The sequence below is a fragment of the Penicillium solitum genome (assembly GCF_028829755.1).
Source record: "Penicillium solitum strain IBT 25940 chromosome Unknown utg000001l_segment0_segment0, whole genome shotgun sequence".
Lineage (NCBI taxonomy): Eukaryota > Fungi > Ascomycota > Eurotiomycetes > Eurotiales > Aspergillaceae > Penicillium > Penicillium solitum.
In genome coordinates, this window is record NW_027072121.1 from 1591599 (window position 1) to 1617995 (window position 26397).

At 48.5% G+C, this 26397-nt stretch overlaps 11 protein-coding genes across 11 annotated transcripts; 6 read left to right on the forward strand and 5 right to left on the reverse strand.

Annotated features, from left to right (window-relative positions):
- Positions 1 to 221: 221 nt before the first annotated feature.
- On the forward strand, positions 222 to 2056 carry N7455_000647 (uncharacterized protein; the record flags this gene model as incomplete). The annotated part of the gene is made up of 8 exons (XM_065603842.1): positions 222 to 241; positions 304 to 452; positions 503 to 578; positions 634 to 715; positions 783 to 1289; positions 1348 to 1517; positions 1578 to 1662; positions 1730 to 2056. 8 exons carry the CDS (start codon positions 222 to 224, stop codon positions 2054 to 2056), a joined length of 1416 nt encoding a protein of 471 aa, XP_065462333.1.
- A 419-nt stretch (positions 2057 to 2475) lies between these two features.
- Positions 2476 to 2748, reverse strand: N7455_000648 (uncharacterized protein; the record flags this gene model as incomplete). The annotated part of the gene is made up of 1 exon (XM_065603843.1): positions 2476 to 2748. The coding sequence occupies one exon, from the start codon at positions 2746 to 2748 to the stop codon at positions 2476 to 2478; it is 273 nt and encodes a 90-aa protein (XP_065462334.1).
- Positions 2749 to 5313: 2565 nt separating this feature from the next.
- Positions 5314 to 6045, reverse strand: N7455_000649 (uncharacterized protein; the record flags this gene model as incomplete). The annotated part of the gene is made up of 3 exons (XM_040957980.1): positions 5314 to 5534; positions 5833 to 5892; positions 5976 to 6045. 3 exons carry the CDS (start codon positions 6043 to 6045, stop codon positions 5314 to 5316), a joined length of 351 nt encoding a protein of 116 aa, XP_040811557.1.
- Positions 6046 to 8883: 2838 nt separating this feature from the next.
- N7455_000650 (uncharacterized protein) lies at positions 8884 to 10544 on the reverse strand (the record flags this gene model as incomplete). The annotated part of the gene is made up of 2 exons (XM_040958011.2): positions 8884 to 9061; positions 9367 to 10544. The coding sequence occupies 2 exons, from the start codon at positions 10542 to 10544 to the stop codon at positions 8884 to 8886; spliced, it is 1356 nt and encodes a 451-aa protein (XP_040811580.2).
- Positions 10545 to 12323: 1779 nt separating this feature from the next.
- Positions 12324 to 13586, reverse strand: N7455_000651 (uncharacterized protein; the record flags this gene model as incomplete). Its single annotated transcript, XM_040958098.2, has 3 exons — positions 12324 to 12528; positions 12590 to 13109; positions 13211 to 13586. The coding sequence occupies 3 exons, from the start codon at positions 13584 to 13586 to the stop codon at positions 12324 to 12326; spliced, it is 1101 nt and encodes a 366-aa protein (XP_040811531.2).
- A 635-nt stretch (positions 13587 to 14221) lies between these two features.
- lap1 (putative aminopeptidase) lies at positions 14222 to 15744 on the forward strand. The gene is made up of 2 exons (XM_040958017.2): positions 14222 to 14538; positions 14594 to 15744. The coding sequence occupies exons 1-2, from the start codon at positions 14236 to 14238 to the stop codon at positions 15572 to 15574; spliced, it is 1284 nt and encodes a 427-aa protein (XP_040811465.2). The 5' UTR covers positions 14222 to 14235; the 3' UTR covers positions 15575 to 15744.
- A 457-nt stretch (positions 15745 to 16201) lies between these two features.
- Positions 16202 to 16907, forward strand: N7455_000653 (uncharacterized protein; the record flags this gene model as incomplete). The annotated part of the gene is made up of 4 exons (XM_065603844.1): positions 16202 to 16211; positions 16350 to 16582; positions 16656 to 16730; positions 16803 to 16907. The coding sequence occupies 4 exons, from the start codon at positions 16202 to 16204 to the stop codon at positions 16905 to 16907; spliced, it is 423 nt and encodes a 140-aa protein (XP_065462335.1).
- Positions 16908 to 17326: 419 nt separating this feature from the next.
- On the forward strand, positions 17327 to 18388 carry N7455_000654 (inositol monophosphatase family protein; the record flags this gene model as incomplete). Its single annotated transcript, XM_040958112.2, has 1 exon — positions 17327 to 18388. The coding sequence occupies one exon, from the start codon at positions 17327 to 17329 to the stop codon at positions 18386 to 18388; it is 1062 nt and encodes a 353-aa protein (XP_040811437.1).
- Positions 18389 to 19224: 836 nt separating this feature from the next.
- Positions 19225 to 20761, forward strand: N7455_000655 (DUF1774 domain-containing protein). The gene is made up of 3 exons (XM_040958027.2): positions 19225 to 19583; positions 19666 to 20105; positions 20166 to 20761. Exons 1-3 carry the CDS (start codon positions 19360 to 19362, stop codon positions 20363 to 20365), a joined length of 864 nt encoding a protein of 287 aa, XP_040811514.2. The 5' UTR covers positions 19225 to 19359; the 3' UTR covers positions 20366 to 20761.
- A 156-nt stretch (positions 20762 to 20917) lies between these two features.
- chsB (chitin synthase class II) lies at positions 20918 to 24903 on the forward strand. The gene is made up of 4 exons (XM_040958093.2): positions 20918 to 21357; positions 21723 to 23619; positions 23677 to 23843; positions 23897 to 24903. The coding sequence occupies exons 1-4, from the start codon at positions 21137 to 21139 to the stop codon at positions 24828 to 24830; spliced, it is 3219 nt and encodes a 1072-aa protein (XP_040811545.1). The 5' UTR covers positions 20918 to 21136; the 3' UTR covers positions 24831 to 24903.
- A 453-nt stretch (positions 24904 to 25356) lies between these two features.
- On the reverse strand, positions 25357 to 26392 carry N7455_000657 (uncharacterized protein; the record flags this gene model as incomplete). The annotated part of the gene is made up of 2 exons (XM_065603845.1): positions 25357 to 25982; positions 26086 to 26392. The coding sequence occupies 2 exons, from the start codon at positions 26390 to 26392 to the stop codon at positions 25357 to 25359; spliced, it is 933 nt and encodes a 310-aa protein (XP_065462336.1).
- Between the last annotated feature and the right edge of the window lie 5 nt (positions 26393 to 26397).

Consider the following 26397-nt stretch of genomic DNA (forward strand, 5'->3'; position numbering starts at 1 on the left):
CCCCAATACCCAATGCCGGTGAGGTATCGGAGGAATGCCGAGTCGCCCTAGTGCGGGGGACAAAGCCAGGGGAAGCTAAATCACACAGGGAAAAAAAAAGAAAGCGAAAAAAAAGGACTCTGGTCTTTTCTACTTTTCTTGTTCCTGACACAACTTTTTGTGTACTTCCAAGGTTGCTTGGCAAAATCTTGTAAATATGGCAACGGAAAAATACATGCAAGATGTTGAACAAGCTTCAGAGGTATCTTTCTCCCCTTCCCCCTTGTTATAGAACTTACCGGTGTTGCGGTCTGCGAGCTTAAGACTGACGGTAGCGCAGCTTGCCAGCCCCGATGTTGTCGACGATGCTCTCAACGCACGCGAAAAGGCCTTGGTCTGGAAACAAGATCTACGCATCGTTCCATTGTGCGCGGCAATTTACTTGCTTTGTTACCTCGATCGCTCCAACATCGGTATATTTCCCGCCCCCAATATCGGATATAATTGAAGCTAAAGCGTCTAGGCAATGCCAAAATCTTGAATTCGGATACTCACAATGATCTTCTCTCGGAAACTAATATGACTTCGTATCAGTTCACGTGAGTCGCAACCTTTAATTAACCATGACAATTCAAAGCGCTGATTTACAAAAAGGATTGCACTCATGGTATTCCTGATAGCATATGCACTGTTCGAAGTCCCATCAAACTACTTCCTGAAGAAGCTCCGTCCTAGTGTATGTCTAAACCAATCCATACACATCACCTATTCCCAATGATTACAATTCCACTAACAAAAACCAGCGCTGGATCGCTTTCCTCATGTTATCCTGGGGTGCAACAACAATGGGTCTCGGCGGCGTCCACAACTACGCTCAAGTAACAGGACTCCGATTCCTCCTTGGCGTAATGGAAGCTGGCCTCTTTCCTGGCTTCGTATACTACCTTACATTCTGGTATCGTAACTCCGAGCGGTCGATTCGCGTGGCCTTGATTCTCGCCTCGGCAACACTAGCTGGCGCATTTGGCGGTGCTATTGCCTTTGGTGTGGGGCATATGAATGGCGCTCATGGACTTTCTGCTTGGAGGTGGCTGTTTATCATTGAGGGCGCCCCATCGTGCGCATCTGCCGTTTTGGTCTGGTTCGTGTTGCCAGATTACCCGGAGACTGCTAACTGGCTTACTGCCGAGGAGAAGGAGCTTGCTGCACAGAGGTTGGTTTTGGAAGGATCTAAGGGTTCTGCTCAAGCTATGTCTTGGGAGGATGCTAAGGCTACGCTGACGGATTGGAGATTGTATGCTCATTATGCGGTATGTTTTTCTGTGCCTTTTTCTCCTGTCAATTTCTGAAAGACTAATTGGCTAAAAGGTATACTTCGGCATCTCAACACCATTCTCGAGTCTTTCTCTTTTCACGCCTGCCATCACTGCTGGTCTGGGATACTCTGATCTCCGTGCTCAGCTGATGACCGTGCCTCCGTACGCGGTGGCCTATGTCGTGACTATAGCAGTGGCCTGGTCTGCGGACTACTTCAACAGGTAAATTGTCTTGCATTTTCAAACATACCCAATCACTAACCTGAAACCCTTAATTTTAAGCCGTGGTCTCCATTCGGCCATATTCTCTTTCATCGGGGCAATGGGCTTCCTTGCCTCCGCTGTTCTCCCCGCTAGTGCATATCTAGTAAGTGGCCCAATCATATCAAGCACGCATCAATCCAATGAGAATCATCGTCTAATCCTAACCCCAGAGCCGCTATGGATGCCTCATAGTCGCAGCCAGTGGCGCCTTCGCCTGCATCCCACCCCTACTAGGCTGGTTATCCTCCAATATCAGCTCAACAGCCGGCGCAGGACTCGCAATCGCACTCAACATCTCATTCGGGGCCCCGGGCCAGATCGTCGGTGTCTGGATCTACAAAAGCGACGAAGCAAAGATCGGATATCCAACCGGCCATTGGACAAATGCGGCATTGCTTCTCTTTGTGACAGCCGGCTGCATTCTATTGAGGCTCTACTACGGGTGGCGCAATCGCCGTGGAGACGGGGCAAGAAATGGAAAGAGTTTCGCGTATTAGATCGGTAGGGCTGGAGTGTCGTGGTGAAAGTTGATAGGGCTCGGGTTACGAGCTGCAGGGTGGACACGTCGTATATGAAGTTGGGACATGCATCTGCGTCATAAAACAGATAGATACCTGAAGTACCTAGGTAATTAATTTTAATGACAAATTATGAATTCTCGATAATCTTTACTCAGTACGCAGTACGAACAGCGGATAGATAACTTCAGCTCCACATGTGCACTATCTACATCAATAATACCCGGAGTGAAGTGCAAGGTTTAGATCTGTATTGTACATGTCGGCGGAGTCTCTAGTGTCCCCTTGCGTAAAATTTATAAATTAAATCATATTCCAGATCCGCCTTAACCCTATATATCACTTAATCAATAAATTGCAGCTAATTAATTAATAAAATCATTCCACGCCCTCCAGATCTAGCCGCACCCGCCATCCCCACCTCCACCTCCACCATCTCCTCCTCCACCATGTCCTCCGCCGCCTCCACTATGTCCTCCTCCATATCCTCCTCCACCATCTCCGCCTCCAGCAAAAACAGCACCATTCTGACGTGCGCGACGCCCACGTTGCTTTTTAGATGCTTCGTAGTCCTTGTTATGTATGTGCTGGCTGGAGGCATCATGGCCGTAGGATACAGGCCGTGGGGGCGGAGAGTCATATGCCTCTCTACGCGATGAGCCAAAACACATAGTGGTATTTGGGTGGAAGGGCCTGTCTAGAGCAGAAAAGATAACAGTTTTGCTTTGGATTTTTCGGATATCTTAGAAAAGTGCTTGGTTTGAGGTAGGTTGTCGATGGGTTGGCTATGGTGATGGAGTAATTAATTTATATAGTCTTCCAATCCCAAACCTTTGATTTCTGCCTGGCATTGAAAAGTTATGGCGTCTTAAGTGGCTTGGTTTTCACTTCCTGTCTCGTATAAATCGATCGACATAGCCACCGCCCGAAAAAAGCTGAGTATAAATATGTGACCATATCAAGCAGTCTTGGCGATCACGCTCCGGGCGAGGGTTTGTATAATGTACAGTTCTAAGTGGTGATATACCGAATATAATGCTAGCCCTAATTACCAAGAAGATCTATTCTTGGATGTTTTTCTAGTACCTCAAGGTCATCCGAGGTCAGCAATGTGTTGGTTAAAATAGACAATTAAAGTTGTTAGTTATTAGAGTTCAGCGTTCCATGGTTCACTCCAAAGTAACTGACCAACATCCAACGTCGAGTCTACAAAGTACTTTTGTAGAAATACATACTTTGCAACGCCAAGTAATATTAATAATCGGGTTTTTAATACAATGTACTTGATTCATTTTAATATCGGCTATTGGGAATGCTGCCCAACTCGGCCGCTATGCATCGGAAATTAATGTTTGGCTACTCCGTAGACACATGGCCAACGCTGTGCTAACCGCGGATGTGTAAGTTCGGGCGGGAGGCCAATGCGGCAAGAACCCGATGATCAACAGTACCTCAAATGAGGGCAAACATGTACGACACCTTTTTTCTAGAAAGGGGCGAGTTTTTTTTCAGCCGGTGGTCATGAATCATGGATCCATTAGTATACCCATCATCAGTTGAAACAAAATATAAGGAAAAGGAAAAAAATCACACATAAAAGCTCTGTCGATAGATATTCTGTAATCGTATAATAAGAAACAAAAGAGAACAATCTGATAAAACCAAACCCCGACCATTACAGTCCCAAGCCCAGTACCATCATATATGATACCAATATAATAGATAACCCGGTCCAGTTCCGTGTCCGAACTTCCAAAACCCAACACAGCTTAACAAAAAACAACAGATACCAAAGAAACTCCCTCTATCAGGTACATACACCCGATCTGAACCAAGGAAAAGATAAAACAACACAAAACACATCGAATAATGTAAATCAAATCCAAATCCAAATTCGAGACAGGTAGATGCCCGGAACATGGAGGTTTTTGTCCCGTCTTAATCCTGTAACTCCCGCTTGTGACCTTTTTCTCCAAATCGCTTCCATCGCCACATTTGTCATATCGCATCACACTTGAGATTAAGACAATGCTATTTGCATCCGCGGTGACACAGACACACACACACACACACAAGCATTTTTCCCTAGCTCCAAGGGGATCGAAGCAGTAGGGGGTAGCATCTATTGCAAATGCCACCTTAGACTTGTCGACAATACCACAAGGTATAGTTGCCATTTGAACCGCGCAGCAGGGAGTAACGATTGGAAATTGTCCCAGGTAGGACGTCGAACCCGCTCGAGCATGACAAGTCATATGTTCTCGAAGAGACAAACAGCAGTCACTTGACACGATGCATGAGACCCGAGCCCCTCGCCTCTCATCAAGTGGGAGTAAGCACCCGGCGTAATTTCCGGTTTTGTCTCGAAGCAGACAGCGCAAGGCAAAAACAAATCAAATGACAAAGACGGCCTGTATGAACCCAAATCGGGGGAGACAAAAACAATAATCGGTCCCGAAAAAAAACGTATGTGGGATGCTTTTCTAAAGGAATACGTAGATGTACCCTCAGAAGACACGTATGTGGGAGGGGAAGAGGCGCCGAAAAGAGCCAAAAGGGAGTCTGGTTCGTGATGCATCACACGAGGCCTGACGACATCCAGACACCGTATCATGTACCTGAGCCGTCGGGATCTTGGTGTGGTGTGTCACGACTGGTGCTGAGGTTCCACAAATGCGAAACAAGGTAGTGACCTGCATTGGGAGGTGGTCATCCGGGGCAGGGATGGTGGATGGTGCATTTTTCTTTTTTTTTAATTATTTGTCCGTCATTCTAGCGCCGGGAATCATCCCATCAGAGCCCATGACATTGACCCTGTATTGTAGTGAGCCATTGTGGGCTGGACTTGCGAAAACCGGGAAGCTGTGGTTGTCGACGAGGGATAGTGCATGCATCAGCAGGCCTCGGGGAGAAAAGGGTGTCGCAAGAGGTGGGAGGGAAGGAGTGCGGTGAAGGGGGGCATGTTTTTTTTTCCTGCAGTCAAAAACGCAAGTGAGAGAGCAAGGTGACAACAAAGGGTATGGGTTTTTGTATCGGATAGGACTTGTGGATCCCCGAGGGCCCTTCACAACAGGTGGAAAACAAACCAGAACAAGCACCCACCACACCAGGAAATGAAGTGCAACAGAGTTCAGGATCAACATCAGAATCAAGAACCAAAAAATTTGATAAAAACACAAGAAGGGAAGAGAATGCCACCCAAGACTAGTAGGAAATATTGGAAATAAAGAATACGATCAGAACCCGCCGGCTCCGCGACCATAGCCGGAAGACGTTGCCTGCGGGAACAGTTGACCCTGGTAGACAGTAGCAGCCCGGGGCTGCTGATTCAGAGTCTTGAGGGCAACCTCGGCGGCGTCCTCTTTGGCATTGTTGATAAACTGACCGTCATACCAGTAACGAGCGGCGATATTCTGGCCCTGGACAGTGACGGTACTGGACCAGGCGGTACGACCTCCTGCGATTCCGAGATAAAGGTAATTAGCTTTCTGCTGCCAAAGGCTCGGAAACTAAAAGTCGGTGTACAAGTGAAAGGGGGGGCAATTTTCTGTGTCTTTTTCTGCAAGACTCCACTCCTTCCTGCAATGCCCACACACGAGACAGATAGCGGTGGATAGAAGCAGGCTGTGTGCGTAGGTATTGGATCGGGGAATAAGAGAGAAAATAAAATTATGTGGTTATGTAGCGTGGGAAGACAGTGGATGGAAACTGAGGGGGGGGAAGGGGAGGAGGAGGATTGGAAATCGGGTAAGTACCTCGCCGATCGGAGACAATGTTGAAGACAGGAGGAGACACCTTGGTGCGTGTGCAATGATCTGGATATGGTTAGCCGGGTATTATTGTCATTTGGGAGGGAGTTGGGGATGCTGTTGCTTGTCCACGCATTCCAATGGCTTACCCTGGAGCTGATCCTGCCAGCTAGGCCGGCTGCCAACACTATTCCCTTGAGGACTAGTAGTATACGACATTGTTGCTTCGTAGAAAGATGGGATATCGGGGGGGGGGGAGCGGTTAAGCTTTGCAATTGAAGGGGTATGAAGTGGGATTGAAGGTGGGGAGGATATCAGTCCACGATGTTTGTTAATAACCCAATTGATGATGAAGATCAAAAGAGAAAAAAGAAGGCAAACTTCAAGGGGAATCCACAAGATATAGAAGAAAGAATAGAATCAGACGAGCTCAATTGGACCCGTTTAGAATCTCTATGGATCTTCTTAAATGTATTTTTTTTTTTCAATGACCTTCAAACAGAGACGACATGGGGAGCGGGGAGTCATATAAACAGTGGGCCATATCTTCAAGGCCAGGAAAGAAACACCCGTTATTTTTTCATTTCTTCTTTTTTTTCCTGTATTTTTTTAATTTTGGTATTTCTTTTTTTTTTCTATATTTTTTAAGTATTTTATTTACCCCCCTGGGAACAAACAGGAGCCTAACCGTCAAACCTAACGAAAGAGGGGGCTTATGCATGTCGATGTGGACATGGCACAGCGTCAGCCAAATCTCCCCCTCCATTATCCACCAGTCAAGGCCCGTAGGCAAAGAGTATGCGGATCATTTTGAGGCTGCAACCTGGAACGGCCCGGCGCACGCCGACTAAGCAAAAAACAGCCCTTGAAGAAACGCTAGACAGCACGTAAGGGTTATAGAAGAGGGGCAAACTGGATGTTCCCAAGTTAGCTCCCACTCTATGACAGACAGGGAGATATTGCCTAGTTCTCCTAGGATCCAGAATAAATGATACCTTTTTCGGAAGAAGGTTGAATGCGGATTGGATGAAAAAAAAGTGAACAACTCAGAGAACCCCACGTTGGTTTTTTGAGGGGGGCGATTTGCATGCGATTTTCATTTTGGATTTTTCTTTCGTTTTTCTTTCTTTTTCTTTTACTCTCTTGCCTCACTTGAACAGAAGTACCTTAGGGCAAGGGGGAAAAAAAGGAAACGGAAAACATTACTATGTCCCGAGATTAGTTTGCGCATGGACTTGAACCGTATCGGCGGAACGGCGGGCTTCTGGAATAACCATGAGGGACTGCATGAGGGGGTAGAAAGCTGTGGGTGATCTCTGCCCAAAAAGCGGAGCCTGTGGCCACAGCGTCAGTGTCATAGCTTTTATTGTTTAATTGTTTTTCGGGTGTGGAGGATGCCCGAAATGTAGATTCAACCGAGTTGGGCATCGGAGAAGCGTTGCCAGCTCATCATGATGGATGATATCATGATTATTTTGGAGCAGTCGACTCTCACACATTGTTGACATCGGGAGTTGCTGGGCACCTTCAAAACCACAGACCGGGCCGCCCTGCATGAACAGTTGCTGTCGGGCCCAGGATCAACATAGAAGAGGTATTTTTTTTTTAAAAAAAAGGGACAACGCGATGGGATGAGGCAATATGGGTGGTATTACCGGAGAAACGTCAGAAAGCCGCCAGGAGGGTGTTGCAGAGATCTGGAACAAAGATACGGCCAAGAACCCCCTGGTTCATTTTCATGTTATCGGCCCGTCGGGTTAACCGCCTGATGTGCAGAGACCCCCATAGATGGAAATTCATCGACAGTTCATTTGTTGTTGACAGAGATAAATTTTGAACACCCCCAGTCAGAGCGAATGGGGTGTTCACTTTGGCAGAGAAGTGTTGGGCATTCATGCAGAGTTGACAATATCCTCAACCATGGTTCTCAGTAATGCGGCTAACATCGAGTATGCACGAAACACGTAAAGCAACAGCCGATGGTCGACAGGGGACTAGGCCAGCACATTATAGGGCGTCTAAAATATTGGAAAAAGAAAAAGAAAAAGGACAATGAACGAGGGGCTTGCCCCGCACCCAATCTTGAAGTACATCTATACATGTATGCTGCGCAGTAGACTACATAAGTACCACGTACAATTTTGGTACCTACAGTAGTAGACGTAGTAGACCAGTATACTCGCATGTTCGAATTATATACTAGGTATCGTATTGGCTATTTCTTGAATTTTCATAAGGCAGCAAGGCCAGGGGTGTTCTTTGGGCTGTTACTCACGCTAAAAACGAAAGATTCATCTAGAACCAATCGATCATGAGCCCTAAACAATAGTACTAATATTTCTTCATATGGTACTCCTGTTACACTAGTTTATTTTTGGTCTCTGCATCCTGAGCCAAAGTCTTAGATGAGTAGGGTGTACATGCATTTGGGATCAGGTCAATAAGTCAATAGATCCAAGATCAATAGGTCAAGAGAGCACGAGACACATCTAGCTTGAGAATCGAACCATGGTTCACAAGAGTAGACTAGCCCTAGTTTGAAAATAGGAACCATGGTTCAGCGGTCAGCGGTCAGACCCGTGGACTCTCAACATGCAACGCCAGCATAGCACCTTGAAACCCCTTGGGAATGTGACATCAAATTGTAAGCTATCATGCTCGGCAGTGGAAGATGAAAAATACCCAAATCTGCAAGCCTGCTTGGTTCCCTGTCAAATCCGTATTAGAGGATCGCCCGGAATTAGACTAGAATCCCCGGAATCCCGTTAAAGATGATTCGTGTCAATGGACAACAAAAGGCAAGAGGCAAAAAGGATGAAGGATGAAAAAGCAAAAAAAAAAAGAGAGATATGACAAGAATAATTCACAAGAAGCTAAACTAGAACAAGAAGAAAAACGTTCATATCCCGTGTTATTCACATCATTAAGTCATTAAAGGCAGTATCAAGCCCCGTACGCCACAAATATCTCGACTAATGCAGGACCAACTCATCCATCTAGTTCATCTCATCATAAACCATCGTTGTCTGCTCATGGAAGCGAGGGTCCCTGTGTCGCTTAGGCGGATCCTCTCCGCTGTAGTACCTGACCGATCAGGCGCCGAGGGCCCATGCGCTCCAGGCTCTTTACTAGCGAGTGCTGAGCGGGCAGGATCCAAGATGGACGCCGCTCGTTATGCCAGCGACGACGAATGCAGTCGTCAACTAGCGCGATTATCCCTGTTGCAACAATCACACTGAAAAAAAGTGAACCGATTCATCAGCCTCATGCCTCATCACTACTTGTGCAGGGGTACCATGGGTGCATTGCGTGTGGTGCATGTGGTGCATGCGTTGGTGCATTGTACACGAACCACACACACCCCCTCATACGAACCACAGAAAAGGAAAAGGGGAGACCAAAAAGGGGAAAGGTAAAACAAAACAAGAAGCAAATGGAGTCAAGGCCACATCCAAAGCCAGAGCTAAGCAGAAAACAAACAAAAAAAAGGAAAACCTGCCAGGTGGTTGAGGGGTAGAACCGGGATTCAGAATAACTTACTCGGCAACATCAGGCATCGTCTTGTAAACTTCGGGATCACTGATCCACAATGAAGAAGGTGGCACCCAACCCCCCTTACTTTCCTCTTCAACAACCTCCAGCGGCGCCAGCGTATCCGGTACCAAATGAGCAATAGTCTTGGAAGTGCGCGTGTCAACCAAGAAATAAGACACTTCATGCAGATCACCCTCTTTGCGGACCTCTCTCCGCCACTGGTACTTCGTGGACCAATACTCGAACTCGTATTTCTTAGTCGAGCCAGGCCCTTTGCGGCGCAGCTCGACATGCGCATAATTCGAGAATTCAAGCAAAATAGTCTCACCCAGTATCGGCAAAGCACCCAGTCCTTCCTTCTCCTTCTCCAACTCATCCTCCTCAACCATCCCCTTATTTACCTCTTCTCTCACATCATAGTCATTTTCATGTCCACCACCAGCCTCAAACCTTGAATGCTGTCTCTTAAGCTCCCCATTCGGCGGACAGTGACCAGCGGCTGAACCAGGCCTAAACCCAGCAAAAACATTACTCCATGAGGTGGGCAGCGCAGGCCTTCGCTCATGAGCAGGCACAACCTCCCTCCTTGCAGAATTACACACCTCGCGCCCCGAGTCCCGGCAGTATCGCCGGAACGAGAACTTACGCGAGAAGAGGTCATACATGCGCAAGTGGAAGAGGATGACGTCGCGCTGGGAGCCGTCACGGAGGTGGACGGGCGTGTCGACGCGCAAGTTCATATTGCCGTCAATGGTTGCATCGTCGTGACGGATAAGCAATCGCCGCGAGGAGGGGAAGAGCGGCGCAAAGGATGAAGGCGTTGAGGGGATTGCGTCTAGTGGGTAGAATTCTTGCCGCTCGTTTACACAGTAGCGGCCTTCGTGGGGGCTTGCGGGCTCGATTGGTTGGGGTTCCTCGTCGAGCTCAGCTGTGGAGTATGTTGTTGAGGCGTAGGTTGAGGTTGAGGAGCGGGGATGTGGCTCGCGGCACTCGTACGTGACTTCGACTTCGGCTTCGACTTCGGATCTGGAAGTGTGTTTTTGGTTGGCCGAGTTTGTGACCCAGTCGCTTTTGAGTGGTTTGGGGGCCATTCGGTCGCTGTGAATTGTTGCTGCCGTGCTTTTTGAGGATGAGCTGTCTGTTGAGCTGTAGCTGCCGGCTTGGCAGGATTTATAGGAGCCCATGGTATTTGTGAAATTGGCTTGGGATATAGGTTGTGATGTTGATTTGGATTATAGGTGTCTCTGTGTATGTGATCCACTGATCTATAGTGAAGTAGGCGAAAAAGAGTAGAAGAAGTGGATATAAGCCAGGAGTAACATCAAAAATCAGCCGTAAGTAAGCCGCAGGTGGTGTGGTTGACCAAATAAGGTATATCAGAGCAAAAGCGATCACACCCGGCGTTTGGACCTGTAGATATTCCGGTTGATTCCGTCCACGGGTAGTTCGAGGAGGGGTCAGATTCTCATAACATGGGTCACCGAGGAATAATAGCAGTGGCAAGGGACATTAGAGTAATATCTCCAGGGTTATTATCAGGGATAATACAAGTGAAAGCAAAGAAAATCATATGATCGAGAGCGAACAGAGAGAAAAGGGCAGGGGTGGGGGATTTCCTGTTTGAGAAAGGCAAAATATATAGAATAAAATATCAGGGGGGGAATTGGGGAGAATGTGAAAGAGATAAAAGGGAAAAAAAGCAAATAGAAAAAGGAGTTCGAGTCCCCCCAAAGCCAGAAATCAAGTCAGAGAGAGAGAGAGAATGTGGAAAACTGGACTGTCACAATGTGGGAAGTATTTAGAACATTTGGAGGGGAAAATGGAAGAATGTTCACTTCGTCATTTTTGGGTACCCGACTCTTTGTTCTACTATCAACTTATTTACGAGAGCCACACGGTTGCACCTAATTATCGCAGCCTGTAATACAAATAGAAAGAAAACAAAAAAAATAAAAAAAAGAAACCGAAAATCAGCCACACATTCTGGGCTATGAACGAAATCTACCCTATAAGGGGTGATAGAACTCCTCTTTAGCGTACTATGTGCTGTGTGACGGTCCCTGTGTTTCGTCTTCATTCGTGGCTTTGCCCTTTTGCTTTTTTTGTTTCCCAACGTGAGAACCAGTCAGATTGCGGGGGCCTGCATTAAATAGGTCTGGACACGAGATTCCCTGTACTCCGTATTCTGTACCTAGGGAGATGGTTGCTACTTCGATGTTAGGGCTCGGGCCCTCTAGGGTCCAAGCACGGAATTCTTATACGCTATACAACCTACATTATAGTACCTACATAGGGAAACACATCCCTTTATACACCCTTCCAAGGTTGGGCATACTTCGGACGTCATGAAAACCTTGGAAACCGTGGGCCCCACGGTCCGTTCCGATTGTGTGGTGGAGACAAGTAATATAGCCGACTATAGCCCTGGAGATTGTATCTATATATACTCCGTATATATATCACTATACCGATGTAGAATATCTAGGTATCATGCCATATTAAAGAACACCTGTTCCTGAGTTTGTAATTAGAGAGTTGATATATTCCGATCGTACGATCTATTTTAACTTTCTTAACGGTGTCTTAAGGCATGACGACATAGGATCGGCGAGTTCCAGCGCACAGACTGAAGACCGATCGAAGGGGGGATGCTATGATCCCACTCAAATTCTTCACTCCGATCCGATCGAACACAAACACGATGAACTCATAGTCCCCACTAACCATAGCCACGTCGACAAGTGATCAACACTGCATCAATGCTACGAGAAAACATCCCTTGGCCTGAGCTGCGACCGAGAAAATATGTCCAATAAAATCTATATATGACCACCCGTAGCCGAGAGACCGCATCCGAAGTTCATACCGAGATGATTACAATATTCATGAACGTTACCCTGAATGGAAATCAAAACATATGTCCAATCTGGAAGACAGAAGAGAAAGGAAGAAGAACTGGCAGTCTACACCTGCGCATAGAGAGGCCGAGGAAGGTCCTCACCGGGCTTGATCAAGGTCTCTGAATGGAAAGCTGAGTGGGAAACAAGCCCGGCATGGCTTCCTGGGACTGGGGCTCGGAAGCCTACATAGGCTTCTCGTCGGTCTTCTACTGTGACGGACCAAGTGTGCAATCCATAGTAGGATGCAATAGAGTGCACCAACCAGCGACTGAGAAGTGTCAGCGGGCTGGACAGTTTCGTTACGGGGGGAGAAAAGGCTTAAAACATACCCGAATCCAGCGGCGCGATCATTAGCCAAAGTCTCAAGCACCATCTTCTCACCATCCCGCTCGCTGTGAGAGCTGATCTCCTCTCGGAGTAGGCGGAGTCTCTCCTTTCGCTCGGGAGAATCGTGCATCTGCCCATTACGACCGACAAAGACGATCTCATCTTCCGAGTCATCACTAGCAGAGTTATCGGGAGCATCCCGCAACCCCTCTTTCTCAAGCAGAAGCTCCCTCTCGTTCCACTTCTGAATAAACGAACGGACTTCTTCTTCCAGATCTCGGAGCATACCATGGGCAGCACGAGCATGCTTCAGCTTTGACCTCAGCTCTTTCGGGATGTGATGCTTCTCATTAGCTCTCTCAGCAGCCTTCACGGCCGACTGGTGATCCGCCACATGGGAGTAGTGAACATCCCACAGGGGCGCAAGATAATAAGGCATCGGGTCATGCCGAGTATAGGTAGGTTGGATATCCCAGTCCTTGGATGAAGGCGGTTCCGCCCAGGGATTGTGCAACAGACGATCTTGGTGTCTGGTCAGCATTTGCCTACCAAACCTGCGCCAAAGGCAAGAAAAAAAGGTACAAGCCGGCATTCACCGCGACCTATCTAGTGCATATACGTACCATTCTCCCAGCGCTGTCTCCGACGGCTACCGTCTTTGCCCTTGAGCAGAGCCTCCCGGGTCTTGAGGCCATTCCGGCGTAGAGGCTCCCGACGTCGGAAGCTGACTGTCGGGGGGCGGGACTCGACCTTGACTCGTTGGGATTGGATCGCTTCGTCGTCGAGAGGGATCGACAGCGAAACGGTGGCTCCGCGCAGACCCGAGCGTGTCGGGGTCGGTGTGGACGGTGGACTCGCTGCGGGGGCTGAGTCCGTCAGGGACATGTTCTGCAGGGAGGCTGCTGCATGTTGCTCTGTCCATGCGGAGATGGCTAGGGCCTGTTGCGGCGACAGGTGCCCTTGCGAACCCTCTGAGCGCAAGCGTGGATGGATAGCCATAATGTATGCAATGCGATCGAATGAAGGCAACAGTTCTAGGGAGAAAGAGGGATAAGGATAGGATAAGAGTGGGCAAGATAAGAGACCCTGGGAGAGATGATACGCAAGGTTGTCTGCACGGGACAACTCGCTGGACGTTGATTGGTGGGAGAGTGGGTACCTGGTAGCCCTAGCCCTGGTTTCCTATTTTGGAAAGATTACTAGAAACTGCCCCAGGGGGACCTCGGGAAGGTGGATCAAATATCGAGGCTGTATACACTAGCTCAAGGCTGTCTACGGAGTAGTTAGGCAGTCTTATAATAATTTCCACTTACAACAGTTGTAGAGAGATATGAATCCTTATCTCCGCAGGGCTGTGAGTCATGGCGCAGTCATAGTGGAGTTTTTTTTCTTTCTTCATTCTCCATTCTCCACCTTCAATCCCCAGACTTGAGTGCCTACATCCTTTGGTTAGCCAGACCTTGGGTTTTTAAGTTAATTTGAACATCAAATGGATGATGTGAATCTCAACCAGAGTCCGTATTCAAAGTTTTTTTTTTCAAGGACCGGATATACCGGAAGTCCGTTCTAAGAATATTACATAGTACGGAGTACTTCGTATGTAATATATGACACAGAGCCTCGGTGTTTTAGCGCGCGGGGTCCAAAAATGGCTTGGCACAGGGCGCGTGCCCAATACCTTTCTTCCTCAGAGCTTTTAAAAAGGAAACCTTATGACCATCCCTTCTGCTTATTCCGTTTATTCTTCTTATCCTTATTTTCATCCATCATGAAGTTCCTCACTCTGCCTCTTGCGCTGAGCGCAACGGCAACTGCCATGGTCATAGTCAACCCAGAGCAACAACCTCTAGCTCCTTCAATTGTCCAAAACCCTCAGTCCAAGTCTCTAATCGAACTGGCCCCATACCAGACCCGATGGGTAACCGAGGAAGAAAAATGGACGCTCAAGCTGGTAAGCCACGTTTTGATTCAAATTTAATTATGACATAGTACTAACGCTCAACCAGGACGGAGTGAACTTCATCGATGTCACCGATGAATACCAATCAGGCTCCTACGGAACCCTCCACACCACACGGGTTGTCCACTACCCCGGGGTGATGGAGCACTCACACGAGATTCTGCCATTGTCCAAAACCCTCGACAAGAGTAACATGAGAAGCAACCTGGAACACTTCACATCCTTCCACACGCGCTACTACAAGTCGCAAACGGGAATCGAGTCAGCAACCTGGCTATTTGACCAAGTGACTGCCGCAGTGCAAGAGTCTGGTGCCAGCGACCACGGCGCAACCGTCAAGCGCTTCGACCACCCCTGGGGTCAATTCAGTATTATCGCTCGTATTCCCGGTCAGACGGATAACACCGTCGTCCTCGGTTCTCACCAGGATAGCATCAACCTGTTCCTGCCTTCGATTCTGGCTGCACCCGGCGCCGACGACGATGGTAGTGGAACAGTTACTATTCTCGAAGCTCTTCGCGCCCTGCTGCGGTCGGAGACTATCGCGCACGGAAAGGCCCGCAACACCATCGAGTTCCACTGGTACTCTGCCGAGGAAGGTGGCTTGCTCGGATCGCAGGCTGTCTATGCTAATTACAAGAAGAACCAGCGGAACGTCAAGGCCATGCTCCAGCAGGACATGACTGGGTATGTTCAGGGTACTCTGGATGCTGGCGAGAAGGAGTCTGTGGGTGTTATCATTGACTACGTCGATCCGGGCCTTACTTCATTCATCAAGGAGGTTATCACTACCTACTGCGATGTGCCTTACGTCGAGACAAAGTGTGGCTATGCATGCTCTGATCACGCTTCGGCTAGTCGGTACGGATACCCCTCGGCATTTGTCATCGAGTCTCAGTTTGAGAACTCCGATAAGAGGATTCACACTACCGAGGACAAGATCGAGTATTTGAGCTTCGATCACATGCTGCAGCATGCGAAGATGAGCTTGGCTTTTGCTTACGAGCTAGCTTTTGCTCCCTTCTGATTTTGTCACACTGGTTTACATGATGGTTCGGCGTTTTAAGTGATATACCTCTGAGCTGGGTTCCCTCGTTAAGAGTACATCGAGGTTCAACCTGTAGCATTTTTCTATTTTTTCGGTCTTGGGGGCTCCTACCCTACATACTCTCAATTGAATGATTATAATTTCTTGAACTTTTTATCCAGTTAATCTAGAAACATTCTTTTACCTCGAGAAACTCAAGCACAAGATGGACAGAGCTACCCATACTAGACAGCAACCTGAGCATCTCATGCTCTGTGATCAGCGGCATGTGGATCGTAGTTGAAATACAGGGTACCCACCAGAATTAGTACAGCCGCAGAGGAAGCTTAGTTCTTCTCCTTTTTCCTAGGCTCCTTCTTTTACTACTTTATTCTTCTTCTGCTTTATGATCACAAATTGGGAAATAGCACGCGATTCCTGATAATTGCGCGAATGTCCTAATGACGGCTCTCCATCCGACATTTCTCCATCGGGCGATGCAGCCGACTGTTCCCCTCGTGAGGGCAGATCAGCACCGGGACTTTTCCCCTCATTGGGACAAAGCACGCGGGACCCTTGACATATCCCGGGAGTACGTCCGAGTTGTAGTACTCTGGTACTATGAGAATGTATATTAGTTGGCGGATACCTCGTTCCTAAATATGTCCTAATTCTATCTCTATCTATCAAAGAAATATAGCAACAGTGAGTTACTCCTGGTGACCTCCATAACAAATCATTCAGAGTCACCAATACTGGAATTCATGATGGAAAGTGTCTAGCAACATTGTTCCCCTTACCGTCATTAAAGGCGCCGGCCACGAGTTCATCCCCCTCCCCAAGGGTGAGAACGCAACCACTGCCGACTTCCACTCTATCCGCACCAAGACTGAATCCCCTGCACACTTCACTTCGGGATTCTATAAGATTGAAGCGGGACCTGAAAGACCCGCGACCTACACTTTTGAGGAGACGAAGTATGTCCTGAATGGTCAGATCGATATTCTGGTATGTCCCCTGTTGTATATATCGAAGGCTACTTCAATCTTTTGTTCATACTAACAACTGTGGTTCTTAATAGGATGAGGCTACTGGGGTCACCCACCACCTAGTTCCGGGAGACTTTGCCTTTTTCCATGTTGGATCTAAGGTCAAGGTTTGTCATGACCCTCCCATATCTCGTACGTGAGATATTAGCTGAAGTAGCTCTAATTTCTCCCCGATCTAGTTCTCAACCAAGTCACAAGGACTTGCCTTCTACGCCGTTACTCGACCCATTCGAACTCTTCACCGTAACCTTGTAGGTCGGGAGGAAGGCAAGGCTAGGTTGTAAGGACCTTGGGAGTCGATATATGAAAATATACTCATGGCCTTAATATAGGTGATCTCCCAAACAAATCCCCATGCACTAGATTTGAAACCTACATGGTGTGGTGAGATTATGAGAAAAGTACCTACATATGTACGTTGACAAAGGGTACGGAGTACATAGAGTGGAAGGCATTTATCATACGATTTTGTGCCTCGCCGATCCACCTGGCCCAGTATAGGGCTAGATCCAGATATGACGTAGCCGTACTCACCGGTGTTTCGCACGTGATGCCCCTCTATCCTGTCCAAAAAAAAATAAACTCACCGTTTTCATACTTGTCGCTTCCAATTGGCATTTCTACATCCGGTCGAGCAAATCTCCCTCCTTGGGATCAACCATTCCAACACCCTCTACATAGACCACCCCTCAAACAGCCCACCATGACCGCCTCAACCCCTTACGCCAAAGAGCTCCAGCTTGCCAGCCTAGCCGTACAACGAGCAGCCATCCTAACAAAAGAGCTACTCTCTGCCGTCGATAAAGGCGCCCTTGACAAGAGCGATTCCTCTCCCGTAACAATCGCCGACTTCGCCGCCCAAGCCTCAATAATTGCAGCCATCCACAACGTCTTCCCAGACGACGATATCGTCGGCGAAGAAGACGCCACAGCCCTCCGCTCAAACCCAGACCTCCTCGCAAGAACCTGGGACCTAGCAACCAGCATCCACCTCAATGACCCAGAAAGTGAAGCCCTTCTCCACACCCCAAGCACCACCTCCGAACTCCTCGACCTTATCGACCTCGGCGCAAAAGGCGCTTGTACCCCCACTAGCAGGACCTGGACTCTAGATCCCGTAGATGGAACGGCAACCTTCATCCGCGGCGAGCAGTACGCAGTCTGTCTCTCGCTAGTCGAAAACGGGGTCCAGAAAGTCGGCGTCCTCGGCTGTCCCAACCTTCTGGAGTCAGGACCCGTCGCTGAACAGCGCGTCGACCGCGACGGTCTCGGCCAGATGATCTCGGCCGTTGCCGGGCAGGGCGCTACCATCAGACCTATGGGTCTGGGAGCTTTGCTGCCGGCGCGCCCGCTTGAAATCGTCCCGCAGGTTGGGGCTTCCGACGTGCGGTTCATTGATACGCGTGCGGCAAAGACGCAGGATCTTGAGGCTCATGCCCGTGTGGCGGCGGATCTTGGCTGTCCGTGGCCGAATCCGGTGGATTTGTGGTCGGCGCAGATGCGTTATGTTGCTATTGCCGTACAGGGAGGGTGTAATGCTTTCGTGAAGGTGCCGCTGAGTCCGGAGTATCGCTCGAAGATCTGGGATCATGCGGGTGGTATGCTTATTGTGCAGGAATTGGGTTGTCTTGTTACGGATCTTGAGGGAAAACCGGTTGATTGTTCGCTGGGTCGTACTTTGGCTGGGTGTCATGGTATGGTTGTTGGACCGGCTTCGGTTCATGGGAGGATTCTGGAGGCTGTGAAGGAGGCGCGGGGGTTGTGATTTTTTTTCCCCTCCTGTCTTTATATATGTTGGCTTTTTTTTTACATCTTGTTCTTTTGCATATTGGTTTTGATACCCTAGATAATCATATCATTGGCATGGTTACTATTGATATTAGTATACTATATACATCATGTGTACGGAGTATAATGCAGACTCTTACTTCTACCGGCATGAGGCGTGAGAGCACTGGCCCCTTTCCCCGCGTTACCCAGATTCTCAAGTAAGAAATCCTGGCTGTGAAACATACTGTGTGTGCGTTCATACGTTCAGTAGAAAGGTACTTTGTGCCTGTGTTTCATACTAGTATTCCCAAGGTTATTTTTAGGCTCAAATTGTCTTCCGGCGCCAAACTAGGCTCCATTGCGGGTCTCATTTTCCTTGATTTCCGTCTTCCAAGGTCCTACGCTTAGCAGTAATGTCTCGAGTATTTTTGAGTTCTTAGTTTGTCCACTACTAATGCATTTCCATATACATCGATTTCAGGTTGATCCTTGTGTCGACTAGGACTGTGCACGATGATCTACGCTTGGCAGAAATTGCGCCAGGTTATAGTACGTTCTCACTGGAGTGGACTGGGATGGCGCCTAGTCTATGTTTCACGAGAAACACCAGTATTTCTAGTAAAACTGAAAAGATGTGAATACTATTCGACTAGAATCAATGATGATTTCTTCACATTTCAAGAAAATCAAGTAAATATGTAGTTGGAAGTAACCCTAAGTATAGTAGATAAAAGGCGTTGATGTCATCACCATAGAATTGACCTCACATCATTTCCCACTTCCCGGTTCTTCCTGCGATGGTCTGATTTCATTGGATTTCATTGGATTGAAAGTGATTAATGGTCTGATGACCCTATGCGGGGAATTCCTTCTTTAATACTTTGGTTATAACCTTGACCCCCCTCTTCTAGACTTTCGGTTCCTTTTTTAATTATACTCAGCTTGAGCTTGGGTAATACATCCATCATGGCATCATTCAACCCGTTCGCTAGACGCGAAACTCACAGCGCCAACTCGCTGAATACCTACCGGGTCCTTGTACCCCTCACATGGGCTCTGGTCGTGGTGATCGGCATCTACCACTCTGTTCACTCGCCCGACGACACCAAGAAGGGCAAGAAGATTTGGAAGCAGGCTAATAAGCATAATACTCCATTCAGCCAGAACACTACGGTGACTGGCGTTTTCTGGTTAGTTAGCCCAAGTAGCCCACCCGTGTCTATATTGGAGATGATGATGCTTTTGAACATCCACAACCTAACCTCCATCCAGGATCCTCCTCCTCCTCTCTCAGCTCAGCTATGCCTGGCATCTCTTTTCCAAGAACGATGTCCTCGTCACGGCAGCGGCCAATGTAGCCACGCACTTCATTCTGAACAACCTCTTCCTCGTCGCTTGGATCCTCCTCTGGACCCGCAATCACTTCTGGGGCGCAGAGATCATCCTCATCGCCCACTTAATCAACCAGACAGTCACCTACTGGCGCCACCGCGGCCTGCCGGCATTCGTGCATTTGCCTGCTGTTGCCGGTCCCTATGCCTGGACACTGACGGCGCTGTTCTGGAACGGCGCGGTCGCTGTCCACAGTCACAACTTGGCTGGCCGTATTGTTGCTAATATCTTTATCTGGGTTATTCTCGCCATTGGACTGTTTGATATCGTCCTCTGGGAGGATTATATCCTTGGCTATTGTTTGAGTTGGTTGACATTGTGTAAGTTTTGCCTTTTTTAAATCACTGTTTCGAGTGCTTCGCTGATATACATACTTCTAGCAATCGCCCTCAGACAAATCGCTATCAAGATCATTGCCCTGCAGTGGATCTTTGCCTTTACTGTCTTTGCCGTGTTCTTGGTCGTCTCCCTTTACATCTCCACGACCAAGTACACTGGCCGCGACAGCCTCTTCCGTCGCATTGCCCACCCCGAGTCGGTGGACCGGGAGAGAGAGCCACTGCTCAACGAGGGTGTGTGAGCGTGTCGTCATGCCATCATTAAGGACCCACTGCCAGGATAAGCCTAACTAGTCGGTTGTTGGGGCATACTTTTAAGATCGGACTGGGCGCCGGAGAACGAGACACGGTGAAAGTATGGAGGTTGAAGAGATCTGGAAAGCCAGTCTTATTTTGGCCGAATTATGCAGTCTTTTGTGATACCACCTGGAATAATGTAGTTTTTTTTTTTTTTTTGTTTAAGTGGCGCACTAATGTGAAAATGCATCGACCCACTTGGGACTGGGGAAGGTCGTATGTATTGAAGACATGTTGAATAGTTTGATAATTTGATATTGACAAAAGGAATAAAAATACGAGACCCACAGATAATCACGTACATTATTCTATTTTAATAATTGTTTGATTATTGTTTCCATGGCTTTCCCCCCGTGCTGATGCGGACTGAGATCCGAGTCCAGCGTTGCCCTGACAACCACATGCACCTCCACCTTTGTTGATGCAAAGCGACGGATATGAACGGGCTGGACGTGTTTGCCTAGTCGATCCTTTTTACTCTTTTATTGTCCCTTTCTCTTCATCTTGCTTGTGTGTCGAGCTTTGATATTGATATTGTGCTCACATTCCTCCGTTCCTCAAACCTCAATTATCCTCGAATCAGACAGGTCCACACCCCCTCTGACTTATCGAGAGACGGGGATTGATTTTGATCGTTGTCTCATTGATACCCACTTCAGGTACCATACTATGAGGCAGTGAGTTCAAAAAAAGACACCCACATTCCACGTTCTATCATGAATCGTCATCCGCCATCCAATTACGGCGACGCGCCGCCAGCATACCTCAACCACGACACCGGTTCCTATCTGTCTGATCCCGAGTCTCCAACTAATGCCTCACGTCTTAATGGAGGAACGATGCGCTTGTTGCCAAGTGGCGACGGCGCTGATGACTTAGCTAGTAGCCATAGGGCTCCTTCGCCTTCCCATTATGACCCTGATTATGATCACACTCCGTATGTATATCCCAACTACCTCTAATACAACCTTGCCCGTTTTCACATTCCAATGGTTTCCCTCGCGATGGAACCATGTGCATCACCAAGGCCAACTCCTTCATTGGCGTGATAGAGAGGCTAGGAGAAACCTTGTGCCTTAGGCAATTGCCCGCCAATGGGCATTGCTACTGGGCTTGAGTCAACTCCTTCCTGCTGTTTGGTCGATTCTCCTCCCCTTGAACATTAAACATTTAGTACTCTAGTACATTGTTTGCCGTTTCATCCCCCACTCCACCTCCACATTGGCCCTCTTCCTGCCAGCTTCGAGGCAAAATGGAACGTCTTCCAAGACCCAGGTCTAACATCAGAGGGCGAAATTCTAGGACCGGACAAGACCAACGTTATGACAATTATTACGAGGTGCCCAGCCTCTCTTCGCCTTCGCGTCCACCATCCAGCTTGGCCAGCGGACCCGGTATCCCGCCTCTGACAGCAAGCCTTGCAGACACTTCCGTCTACCCTTCTATTCCCCCACGCACAGGATCTCCGATTCGTCCATGGAGCCCATCACACATCCGACCACCGTCCGTGTCAAGTGTCGGATATGAACGCGCCGATCTGAACGGTAGCCCGCGGCCCGGTACACCCAGCTCAAGATATGGGGGTAGCCCTCGTCGACCATTGCCTCCTGCGCCTTTGTTCTCTGGACCAAAATCAACGGTAGATACAAGCATTGATATTGGAGATGCCCATAGCGACGATCCATTTGGGGGTGACGGCCGCACAATCCACCACACTTCGCGCGGCAGCGTGCGATCATTCATGAGCGAATCGACAATGTTGGGAGATGAGAAGGATGGCATGTCAAAAGTCGACCTCGACGATGAAGATGACGATGAATCCCACGTTCTGGATCCCAACCTTCACTATGGCCCAGCACCGGACAAGCAGGGGCGCCGCGGTGTCCGATCCAAGCAGGTTGCCAAAAAGGAAGTTCAGCTGGTCAACGGCGAGCTTATTTTGGAGTGCAAAATCCCCACCATTCTTCACAGTTTCCTGCCTCGCCGTGACGAGCGCGAGTTCACGCACATGCGATATACCGCTGTCACATCCGATCCGGACGATTACGGCGAACGGGGATACAAGCTTCGCCAGCAGATTGGTACTACCACTCGTGAGACCGAGCTGTTTATTTGTATTACCATGTACAATGAAGACGAGATTGGTTTCACCCGTACCATGCACGGTGTCATGCGGAATATCAGCCACTTCTGCTCGCGAACCAAGTCGCGTACTTGGGGCCGTGATGGATGGAAGAAGATCGTCGTTTGCATTGTCGCTGATGGACGTAAGAAGGTCCACCCGCGTACGCTCAATGCATTGGCCGCCCTCGGTGTTTACCAGGAGGGTATTGCGAAGAACATTGTCAACCAGAAGGAAGTTCAGGCACACGTGTACGAGTACACTACGCAGGTCTCCCTCGACGATGATCTCAAGTTCAAGGGTGCCGAGAAGGGAATAGTCCCGTGTCAGGTTATCTTCTGTTTGAAGGAACACAACAAGAAGAAGCTGAACTCTCACCGATGGTTCTTCAATGCCTTCGGTCGTGCCCTTCAGCCCAACATTTGTATTTTGCTCGATGTTGGAACTCGACCCGAGCCGACGGCGCTTTACCACTTGTGGAAGGCATTCGATCAGGACTCCAATGTTGCCGGCGCTGCTGGTGAGATTAAGGCTGCTAAGGGTAAGAACATGCTCGGTCTGCTCAACCCTCTCGTGGCAAGTCAGAACTTCGAGTACAAAATGTCCAACATTCTCGATAAGCCGCTGGAATCGGTCTTCGGTTACATTACTGTGTTGCCTGGTGCGCTCAGTGCTTATCGATTCTTTGCACTGCAAAACGACGCAGATGGCCACGGGCCCCTCAACCAATATTTCAAGGGCGAAACACTCCACGGTCAAGATGCAGATGTCTTCACTGCCAACATGTACCTGGCTGAAGATCGTATTCTTTGCTGGGAGTTGGTTGCTAAGCGAGAAGAGAGATGGGTGTTGAAGTTTGTGAAGAACGCCGTTGGAGAAACTGATGTGCCGGACACGGTTCCCGAGTTCATCTCCCAGCGCCGAAGATGGCTGAACGGTGCTTTCTTCGCGGCTGTGTACTCGATTTTCAATGCCAAGCAGATCTGGCAGACGGATCATACTTTTGCTCGCAAAGTCTTGCTTCACATCGAGTTCTTTTATCAATTCCTTAATCTGCTGTTTACCTACTTCGGTCTTGTGAGTTTCGCGCACTCTTTTTTTTTCCCTTTGAACTCGTCCACTGACTTAATCCAGGCCAATTTCTACCTCGCTTTCTACTTCATTGCTGGCTCTTTGACTGATGAGAAGCTTGATCCGTTCGGTCACAACATGGGCAAATACATCTTCATTGTTTTGCGGTATGCTTGTGTTCTGGTTATGTGCCTGCAGTTCATTATCTCCTTGGGTAATCGACCGCAAGGGTGAGTCCACAGTCCTTCATTCTACATTGGACTTGACTGACATTCCTTCTTAGTGCCAAAAATCTCTATCTCTCTGGTATCATCGTGTACGCCATTATCATGTTTTACACGGTCTTCTGCGCCCTTTACTTGGTCGTCAAGGAGTTACTCGCACGTGCTGGAATCGGAAGCAGTGACATGGACGTCGGGGACGGCCTAATGATGAACATCGTGATTTCCATGTTGTCAACCGTCGGCCTTTACTTCTACAGCTCATTCCTCTACCTGGACCCGTGGCACATGTTTACCTCTTCGATTCAATACTTCCTCCTTATGCCCAGTTACATCTGCATCCTCCAGGTCTACGCCTTCTGCAACACCCACGACGTAACCTGGGGAACCAAAGGTGACAACGTGATCAACACCGATCTCGGCTCAGCAAAGACCATCAACGGCTCGACCGTTGTCATCGAAATGCCCTCCGAGCAACTCGATATTGACTCCGGCTACGACGCGGCCCTCCGCAATCTCCGCGATCGCCTCGAGGTCCCAGAGCCCCCGCCATCAGACTCCCAGTTACAGGAGGACTACTACCGCGCCGTCCGTACTTACATGGTCTCCATTTGGATGGTCGCCAACGTAATCCTCGGCATGGCTGTGTCCGAAGTATACGGTATTGACCAAGGTGGTACAAACATCTACCTCGCTATCATCTTGTGGTCTGTCGCTGTTCTCGCTGCTATTCGTGCTATTGGCTCTACTGCCTATGCCATCTTGAACGTCATTCAGATGATCGTTGAAGGAAAGACGAAGTTCGATGCCGGTAATATGTCAAACTTCGCCCCCAGCTCTTTCGGTGGTTCGAGTGCGGCTGCTACCTCCGAGTCTGGCGCGGCCTCTGCCCGTCCTGTTCGCTATGGTGGTGGTGCGTCCTTCAAAGATAAACTTGCCGAGGTCCGCTGGAGTGCTGGTAGGGCCGTTGGAAAAGCTATGTTCTGGCGCAAGTAGATGCTTGACGTGGTTTTCTTTTGTGTTTTCTTCTGATTTGTTTGCGGGTTTCTTTTTTTTCGGGATTGCCATTCTAGCTTGGCTTTCCTGGTCTCGTGGAGTTCCTCTGGTTTGGGTTTTCTTTGAGATATCAGGTGTTCAATCTTCTTTTTTTCTTCTTTTATGATGGAAATATTGTCATGATAGTGCTCTTTTTTTGTTTTTAATGCTCGTTGCTCTCACGTCCCAGAGACCTGGACATGTGTATTGATGGATGTACTTATGTGCTCTCTTTTGGGGGTTGGAATTAATGCACTGGATGATGATTCAAAAATTACTGGGACCTATTTAATATCCATGATCTTTCAATAATTTTCTCTTGGGCATATTCTACATCGACTCGCCCGCAACTTTTAATTCCAACACCAGGCACCGCTAAAATTGAAGATTTATTCACAAAATTCGTATATCACGTCAATAATCCAATGAAAAAAAAAAAAGCCACACAACTCCCATCATAAAATCCCATCTCTTAATATATACAATCTCATTTCTCATTAAGCCCATTCCCCTCAACCTCATGAATACGTGTATCCCGCGGCCCCAACTCCGCCGGAAACATCATCTTCTCCCTCCCCGGATAGTCAGGATAAACCAAATGTTGCGTCGAGCTCGCAGCAGCAATCTCATCAATCATCGCCTCCTTCCGTCGCAAGTTCTTCTTATATATTCGCCGCTGCACGAGCATCGTCACAACAGCGATCAGAAGACACCCGCCCAATCCAGCGCCGAGGCCTGCGCTAATCACTGTTGTTTTTGAGGCTGGGCATGTAGCGCTGGCACTTGAGCCGGACGTGCATGTTGTATCTTCAGTATTGGTGTTATTATTGGTTTCGGAATCGGTGGTGCTGGCGTTGGTCGACGAAGGCGATGATGGTGATGATGAGGCTTTTGACGATGGCGAAGAGGAGGATATCGAGGACGAGATAGAGGACTGGGACGAGCCCGATGAAGAGGAGACATCGGATGTGAGTGATTTCACGGAGACGTTGATCATCTGGCCCATGTCTAGGCGTACGGCGTTGTCGCAGCAGTTTGTGCCGTTTACGCTGCAGCACCAGAAGCCGCGGCCTTGGGCGGGGCAGGGGATTACGTAGAGGGTTGCGTCCGAGGCTATTTCAGTAATTTGTTAGAGTTGGGAGGTGAGGAGGTGAGGATATGTATGTCGAATGTGTATGTGTATCATTGGGCGAGAAGAAAGATATAATCAACTTACCCGTATGACAGAGTCCGGGACACTGCCCGCTCTTCCAGGTCTTATCCGTGCAAGCACCCTGTCGTAGGAGGCCTCGGAAATTTGGATCTTGGATATAGCATACTCCGCCAGAGAGGCAGATGTCGTTGGGGGTTGTGTTGCTTTTATCTAGGGAGCAGCAGGGGCTGTCCTCTTGGTCTGGGAAGCAGGGCTGAAAGCTTGAGTCTGCTGCTCTGCCGTTTGTGAGATAGCATTGTCGGGCTTGAACTATAATGGGAAACACTGCTTGGAAGATGAGGATGTGGAGGATTGCTTTAAGGCGAATCATTTCTT